At 38.5% G+C, this 9,406-nt stretch overlaps 1 protein-coding gene across 1 annotated transcript in view; it reads right to left on the reverse strand.

The window, feature by feature from the left end:
- The window catches only part of CASP8AP2 (caspase 8 associated protein 2), a 42,423-nt gene that overhangs the window by 21,729 nt on the left and 11,288 nt on the right, over nucleotides 1–9,406 (reverse strand). The window contains exons 2-3 of the mRNA XM_006870612.1: nucleotides 6,567–6,648; nucleotides 818–883 (exon numbers count right to left, since the gene is read on the reverse strand). Coding sequence (XP_006870674.1) covers nucleotides 818–883; nucleotides 6,567–6,621 — 121 coding nt within the window. The 5' untranslated portion in view covers nucleotides 6,622–6,648. The remainder of the gene's footprint in view (nucleotides 1–817; nucleotides 884–6,566; nucleotides 6,649–9,406) is intronic.

Raw genomic sequence — 9,406 nt, forward strand, 5'->3', positions numbered from 1 at the left:
ATATGCAGATGATGCAACTTTGCTTGCTGACAGTGAAGAGGACTTAAAACATTTACTGATGAAGATCAAAGAGCACAGCCTTCCATATGGATTACATCTCAACATAAAGAAAACAAAAATCCTCACCACTGGACCAATTAACAACGTTCTTATCAATGGAGAAAAGATTGAAGTTGTCAAGGACTTCATTCTTCTTGGGTCAACTACCAACACTCACAGAAGCAGCAGTCAAGAAATAAAACGATGTGTTGCATTAGGCAAATCTGCTGCAAAGACCTTTTTGAAATGTTGAACAGCAGAGATATCAGCTTGAGGACTAAGGTGCGCCTGACCCAAGCCATGGTATATATAAGGTTCAATAACTTTATGCATGAGCACTCCAGAGTGCTCCTTGGAGGCCAAGATGGCCAAACTTGATCTCTCATACTTTGGACATATTGTCAGGAGGGACCAGACACTGGAGAAGGATATCATGTTTTGTAAGGTGGAGGGTCAGAGAAAAAGAGGAAGACCCTCAATGAGATGGATTGGCCAAGTGGCAGCATCGATGGACTCAAGCGTGGCAACAGTAGTGAGGTTGGCCCAGGATCAGGCAGTGTTTTGTTCTGCTGTGCATAAGGTCACTATGAGTCAGTACCGACTAGATGGCACCAAACAACATGTTTTACTGGTCAAGTTTTGAGAAAGAAAATAATTAAGTACAAGGGACTTCAAAAAGTTCATGGAAAAATTCTGAACTGAAGGCGCCTTATACTTAAGTACATACTTGCAATAAACCTATCAAACAAATTAAAGCTATGTTATAGAATCTACTTACCAGAAACAGCACTGTCCAACCCAGCATATATGTCCAAAGAGCCGTCATCATTGTTAAGTGGAGAAGCTGCAATGAAAGTAAAAACTAGTTAAACGTGATTATACGTTTAGTAGTGTTTCCATTCTTACTCTGAAGGGCCATGAAGAGACTTTTTCTTTTACTCAAATAAAGACTAAGTTTTCTATATCCTTTTAAGTAGCAAGATAGATTCTTGATGGCATTTAAATGTAATAAAGCTTTACTTTTATTTTTTTAATTACTTTCAAAAACATAGTGAGGGGATTCTAGTTGCAATAGCAAAGTTGTTTCTATCAGACCAATTCTCTTGCAAATAACAACATAAATTCTAAACAAAGTACTAAAAGCTAACTGAAGAATGAGAGAACAATGAGAAGCAGTCAGAAACTAGAGGGGAGTCAACATCTAGAAGAAGAAAGCATCACTGGGTGAGTTCCCATCATCCTTAATTTATAGGGTTCTGTGCAAAATCGTCACCTTGCTGGAGCCATTCAAAACTGTGAAATTCAGATGGAAACTTATACATTGCAAAATTTTCACTGTAAACTATTTTTAAAATATGTCCACGTGGACTTCTGGAGGAAGACAGTGCAGCAGGCAAATGCATTGAGCAGACTCACTGAAACGTGGACATGGGAGATCAAATGAAATGGATATAGATGGTGATCCTAGAATCTTGAACTTCATAGGATAGGATAGAGAGGTAGACTGAGTTCTGACTAAGAGGAGTTAAAGAACTAGTGAGAGAAGAAAATCGAACTAGCCTGGAGCAGCACAGTCAATTTGAGCTTTTGGGGGCAGCTGTAGATACAGGCTGACAGTGTTCCATGGCTATTGATAAGATTTTTTAGTGACCAAAGTATCTGGAAGTAGTTTGTCTCTCTTTCTTCCTAGTCTGTCTTCATCTGGAAGCTCTAAAACCTGTCCAATGTGAGTGACCCTTCTGGCATTCAAAATAACCTGTGGCACAGCTTCCAGAATCACAGCAACAAACACACAAGCCACCACAGCAACACATACACAAGCCACCAAAGAACAAGGGAACACTGAATGGTTTAAAATTAGGAAAGGTGGTATGAGCCAGGTTGTATTGTTTTATCATATTTACACAATCTGTATGCTAAGCAAATAATCCTAAAAGCTGGATTATAAGAAGAAAAACATGGCATTAAGATTGGAGGAAGAGTCATTAACAACCTGTGATATGCAGATGATATAACTTGCTTGCTGAAATCAAGAGGACTTCAACTCTCACCACTGGACCAATAAACAATATCCATATAAATGGAGAAAAGATTGAAGTTGTCAAAGACTTCATTCTTCTTGGATCAACTATCAGCACTCATGGAAGCAGCAGTCAAGAAATCAGATGACGTACTACATTAAGCAAATCTGCTGCACAAGACTTTTTTTAAAGTGTTGAAGAGCAAAGATGTCAGCTTGGAGACTTTGGTGTGCCTGACCCAACCCATGGTATTTTCAGTAGCCTCATACGCATGTGAAAGTTGGGACGGTGAATAAGGAAAACTGTAGAAGAATTGATGCATTTGAGTGATGGTATTGGAGAAGAATATTAGAAGTACCATGGGCTGCCAGAAGAACAAACAGATGTGTTGGAAGAAATACAGCCAGAGTGCTCCTTGGAAGCCAGGATGGCCAGACTTCGTCTCCCATGCTTCAGACATATTATCAACAGGGACCAGTCCCTGGAGAAGGATATCATGTTTGGTAACGTAGAGGGTCAGAGAAAAAGAGGAAGACCCCCAATGATATGGACTGGCACTATTGGCGGCAGTGATGGGCTCAGGACTAGCAATGTTTGTGAGGTTGGCCCAGGAACAGGCAGTGTTTTCTTCTATTGTGCATAGGGTCACTATGAGTTAGTATTGACTTGATGGCACCTAACTGTTACTACTACTGACTACAGATACAGGTGCTGTAAGATAAGTCGCTGGAATGCAAGGTCAGTTTGAATGGCAAGGTCAGCGGTTTAAACCCACCAGCCGCTCCTGTACAGGGTCACTATGGGTCAGAGCTAACTCAACAGCACTTAACAACAACATAGAACAGATACAAGAGTCTCAGTGTGGCTCTATAGGATAAGCACGGGATCACAAGTTTGGTTTGAATCACAAGGTTGGCAGTTCAAACTTATCAGCAGTATAAGGTCTGTAAAATCATTTGAGCTGGCCCAACCAAGACAACCACAGTTCCAGCCATCACATGAGGAGTGAGTTAGTTAAATGTTTGACCATATATAGCAGGCAAATTTTTTTAAGTTGCTAATTTAGTATAACCCATGAATGATGTTATAAATATCCAAATGGCCCTTGGCAAAAAAAGGTTCCCCACCCCTATGCTAGATAAACAATCGAAAAAAACAAAAACAAAAAGAGCTGAATGAACTCCAAACTGGACAGACCCGAAAGAAAATCACTAAATTATAATTAAACTGTTCAAGGACAAAGAATGAATCCTGAGATTGGTTTGGAATAAAGAAAAATCACCTACAAAGGAGAACTAAAAAGAGTTATGACCTACTTCTCAGCAGATCACATGCAGGCAAGAAAACAATGGAACAACATATATTAAATTCTAAAAGAAAAAACTGCCCACCAGCACTGGATGGCAAGGTCGGTTTGAACCACAAGGTGGGTGATTCAAACTCACCAGCCGCTCCTTGGAAACCCTATACAGGGTCACTATGACTGGGAACGGACTCAAGGGCATTCAACAAGAAGAATAATATACTCAGCAAAGGTGTCCATCAAATACAACAGTAAAATTTGGACATTTCTAGATAAACAGAAGTAGTGGTTACGAATCAGGCTGATAACCTCAAGGTTGGTAGTTCGAAACTACCTGCCGTTCCGCAGGAGACAGATGAGGCTTTCTACCCCTGTGAAGATTTACAGCCTCGGAAACCCTGTGCAGGGTGCAGGGACACTATGAGTCGGAACTCACTCCATGGTACTTAACAACAACAGATAAACAGAAATGTGTTGTTGTCCTTAAGTACCTTCGAATCGAATCAGTTCACTCACAGACACCCTGTATACAGTTTCTGAGGAGCAGCTGATGGAATATGAACCTCCAACTTTGCAGTAAGCAGTCCAGACCTTTATCCTATCAGGACTCCAAACAGAAATTAGAGATTGAAAATGGAAACAAGAGATACCAGTTTGCAACAATAAAAACTGACAATATTTGGTGTACACACTTCCATATTATGAACATCTATAAAATTTTAAAGCATTTTATTTAACTTCTATTGTGAATTGAGGAAAATTTACACAGCAGTTTATAAGTTTTACATTCAACAAATCATAAGCTTCATATCATCTCAATGACTACAATACCCTCAATTCTTGTCCTTAGGTAAATGTTGCCCTTTTAATCTCATATGGTTGACCATAGTGTGTACCATCTTACTAGTATTCCTGTTTCCCTATATATCAATATATTGGTTGGCTGAAAAGTGAATTGTGGGGATGTGAGTTCAGTTCCAGACCTGAAGGGCAGGCGATCAAGGGGTTCCATCAGTCTCTATCTGACCAGTAAACCTGGTTCTTTTTTTTTTTTTTTAATGATTTTGAATTTTGTTCCACATTTTTTCCTACTCTATGCAGGACCTGTATATGTAATCCCTTTCAGAAGATTTAGTATTCGAGCACCATCTAGTTCTTCTGGTCTCAGGTCAGGGTTGTGGAGTCTGATGTTCATATGCACCAGGTGTCTTCAATTTTCACCACTCTTCTTGCTCCAGACAGGAAAAGACCAAGAGTTGGACCTCAGTGTCCACTCATGAATTTTTAAGATCCCAGTTACTACTCAACAAAAGTATGATATAGAACATTGTCTTTGTGGACTATGCTATATCAACTGACCGTGGTGTCCCCTGAGACTAGGGTCCTGAGCGCCCAGGCCCAGCAATTCATTCCCTCAAGGTGTCTGATAACATCTAAGAAGTTTTCATAACTTTGCCTCATGTATGCTCTATCACATTCATGAATATGTTTCTAGCAAACATGGACAACCATGTACAAATAGCCTCTGTCAATCTTTATATACTTGTGGGTAGACTACTGCTCACCCTTCCCCACCCATTCAGCTTATCTGTATATCCATAAAAAATGGTTATGCAAATATGCAATTGTATTGCATATGTTTTATACTATTTTTATCATTCAACAGAAATTGACCAGAGTCTCTGGTGTAACTCTGTAGGATAAGCGCTGAACTGCTTGCTAAATGAAATGTCAGCAGTTTAAACCCACCAGTCACTCCTCAGAAACTCTATACAGGGTTACTGAGTCAGGACCAACTTGATGGCATGTGACAACAACAAATTAACAACATAATCTCAAAAATATTTAATGAGGCTGTCATAGCATAATGGGAGTCCTGGTGAGGCGCTGCAGAATACTGCACTGGACCACAAGGTTGGTTTGAACTGCGAAGTTGGTGGTTTAAACTACAAAGTTGTAACTCTGCATGATAAACACTGAACTACTAACCGAAAGATCACCAGTTTAAACCCACCAGTTGCTCTGCGGAAACCCTATACAGGGTCGTTATGAGTCAGAATCAACTCAACAGCACTTAACAAACAACATAGTATAATTACAATTAAGACAAAAGAACTAGAAAGTAAATGGCCTGGTGGGATTTGGAAGTTGACATTCTACATACTATTAAAAATATTTTTATTTGGTAAATTCATTTATTACAGGCAGCCCTTTTGTTACAAATGAAATCTGTTCCTAGGTGTGTCTCTAAGTCAAATTTGTATGTAGTCTGAACATGTAATACAATACTTTATTTTAATGCAAGACAATACTTAACCTCATTTTAATGCAAGACAAGACTCAAAGTCTTTTCAATAATCTTAAAGCTGCATGTGCACCAAGTCAAAGTTACTGGGAGAAGAATTTGTTGCAACAATCATTTTCAAAGTGAAGACAAATTTACATAACATAAAAGGGCAAGTACTAATTGTCCAATGTTACACACTCACAACCATTCACAACCCCAGGGACTTACTGTATTGAGTCTTGGCTACTTCTTTATCAAAGTAACAATATATTATGGTGATCTATCAAAATTTCTGAGCATAAACATCACGGCATTTATTAACTTCAAGAGTAACAAATACCTCTATGATATATTTTTTGGACATATGTTGTTGTTGTTATGTGCCGTCGTTGAGTCGGTTCCGACCCATAGCGACCCTGAACAGGGTTTCCCAGGCTGTGAATCTTTATGGGAGCAGAAAGCCTCATCTTTCTCCTGCAGAGCAGCTGATAGTTTCGAACTGCTGACCTTGAGTTTCACAGCCCAATTCATAACCACTATGCTACCAGAGCTCCTTACCATTACCAAATATTACTAATAAAATTGCTAATATGAACATGATTAGAGTCCATGTGTGGCACTATATGATAAGCACTCAACCGCAAGGTCAATTTAAACCACAAAGTCGGCAGTTCAAACTCATCAGCCACTCCTCAGAAACCCCATACAGGGTCACTACTGTCAGAAAAGGCTCAAAGGTACTTAACAACAACAACAGAGGCTTGAAAATATACAAAAATGTTCACAAACTTACTAAGCATTCCCTATGCAGCTGACATTTCACTTGATTAATTCACTTTATGTGTGGGAGAAAGAATAAGTACATAATTTTATAATTAAAAATTGTAGAAAGGTGACTGAAAATCCTAGCTCTTACCAGAAAAGACATCAAATAAACTTGTTCCATCACCATTGTCATCATCTGCTGCCATGATCTATTTCCTTTTGATAGTCGCCATCTAACATTAAAATAAAAGATTTTCCACTGTTAAAATCAACCTTACAATTTAAAGAACAAGCCTAGTTTTAAGTTAGAAAGCAACTTTCAAATGTCAATAAAGGTCACTTTCTACCACCCTTAAAAGTAGATCTGTGATTTACAAATTGTAAACTTGCTAGTATGGTTAAGCCATGTCACAAAGTAAACATGCTAATTTTAGACTACAGGCTGACATACAAATTAACTTTGCACTAAAATGAGCCACACCAACCACATATGCACACATACAAGTACTGCTACTAACAAGTAACAATCACTCAAAAAAAATCACTTAGGCCTAGTACAAATAGAAGCAAATGACAGGAACAATTCATTAAAAAAAAATACGTATACACAAAAAGTTTTTTACACAAAAAGTTGTGCACCAATAATTAAGAAATGCAAATTCAAACAATGAACTACCCCAACAATAGCAAAGCAGGCTTGACTATCTTACAAAGTTCTGAGTTCAAGGCTGGTCCTTGGCTGGTGTCTGAAAACTTGAGCTCCCAGAAAGCTTCCTACCATTCCCAGAACTGGTTCAATGTGTGTAAACTGTTTATGTAGGCAATATGATTTATGTGAAATACCTGCTTTTCTTCTGCAGGTCTAAAATTTGGTACCTGCCAGGCAGACCTGACTATATAACCAAGCCCCAGTAAAAATCGTGGGTACTGTATCACCAATAAGCTTCCATGGTTGACTAAAAGAAACATTTGTTAGCCAAACCTCTTTTGTTAAAACATTTAAAAACAGAAACAAAAAAACTTTTATTACCAGAAGAGTTAGAACTCTCTTCTTTGACAAATTTGCTTATATTGTTAGCTGTCATTCTTTATTTTGCCTAACTAATTAATTTATGTATGTACTGTTTTGAAAGGAGTACTAGTTTGGTGCTGTGGGTTAATGTACTGGACTATAAAGTCGGTTTGAACTGCAAGGTCAGCGGTTCAAGCTCATCAGCTGGTCCCAGAAACCCTATGCAGGCAGGGTTACTCTGAGTTGAAACCAACTCTACAGCACTTAATTTTTAAAAAGGAGCTCTGCATGCGTAGTGGTTACAAGTTGGGCTGCTAATCTCAAAGTCAGCAGTTTGAAACTACCAGAGGTTCCATAAGAGAAAGATGAGGCTTTCTTCTCCCTTAAAGATTTACAGCTTTGGAACCCCTATACACAGTCACTATGAGTCAGAACCAAATCCACAGCATATAACCACTATCACTACCATCAAGTTTTTAAATGGAAACACGTTGGCTCAATAACTTCACATCTAGCAACCTGTTCTAACATATAAAACACATAGTTACAAAGATGTATGCACAAATATACTTATCAGAGAATTATATGTAGTGGCAAGACTGGAAGCAATGTTTAAGAGTCTAAAACAGCATAAACAAAAACCCATTCTTAATCAACTTATCTGACATTCTACATTAATCAAAACTTGTTCATTAATGCCTATGGCTACTGTGGCTACCTGGGGCAATTGAAAGTCCCTGCTAGCCAGCCTACCATCTCTCACCAACTGAGACGGACACTTACCAAGAGCATTTATTACCAAATCCAATTATGACAGTAACTTAATTCTTCTAAGTAATACTATGATGAAAGATTGCGTTAAGTAAGAGGGCTTATTTCTAATTAGACTAAACACTTTGAAAAGAACGAAAATTGAGTAGCAACACACACACACACACACACAACCAGGATTGCTAATCAAATCAAGTGGGGCAATATAATCCCTAACACCAGAAGAGAAAATCTAGCAAATCTGTACTCATATAGATTCACAAGTATCTACTTTATTACTGTACTTATTAAATAAAAGGGGGCTATTAAAGGCAATGTATTAGGGTATGCTTTATGCAAGAAAGAAGTCAGAACTCTAGTCATTATGTTGTTAGTGCAGACAAGTCAGTTCCAATTGATAGTAAATAGGATTTCCAAGAATAAGCTTCTGGTAGGTTTCAAGCTCACCAGCTGCTCCTTGGAAACCCTATGCTATGGGTTGGAATCAACTCGACAGTACTTAACAACAACAACATCAAAGGTCTGAATTGCTGACTTTGTGGTTGGCAGTCCAATGCTGATTCTACAGCGCTACAGGTGACCCTTAATCATTATATTCATACTTAAAGAAAAGGTCATGGTTCTGCCGCAGGAGGTACTGTTATTGTTAAGTGCTGTCAAGTTGGTTCCAATTTATACTGACCCTGTGTAGGGTTTCTGAGGAGTGGCTGGTTGGTTTGAACTGCCAACCTTGTGGTCCACTGCATTATCCTACTTGCCAGTTAGATGAATTGATATAATTACAGTACAGACTGTTGGATAAGTATACTGTCATTATAAAAATCACAAATGGCATAATCATACCACTGACTCTTAGCAGTAGAAACTCAGAGGCTTCTTAATGATAACTTAATACTACCTATAAGAAGCTAGTGTGGCACTGTGGGTTAATGCACCAGACTGCAAAGCCATTTGAACTGCAAGGTCGGTGGTTCAAGTCCATAAGCTGTTCCTCAGAAACCCTATACAGGGTTGGAATCAACTCAACTGAACTTCACTCACAACAACAACAACAAGAAACTGGATTATATCAAGAAAAACCGGAACCAGGATTGGAGGACAGCTCATTAACAACCTGCGATATGCAGATGTTACAACCATGCTTGCTAAAAGTCAAGAGGACTTAAAATATTTATTGATGAAAATCAAAGACCACAGCCTTCAGTATG

The sequence above is a fragment of the Chrysochloris asiatica genome, unplaced genomic scaffold (assembly GCF_000296735.1).
Source record: "Chrysochloris asiatica unplaced genomic scaffold, ChrAsi1.0 scaffold00146, whole genome shotgun sequence".
Taxonomy (NCBI): Eukaryota; Metazoa; Chordata; class Mammalia; order Afrosoricida; family Chrysochloridae; genus Chrysochloris; species Chrysochloris asiatica.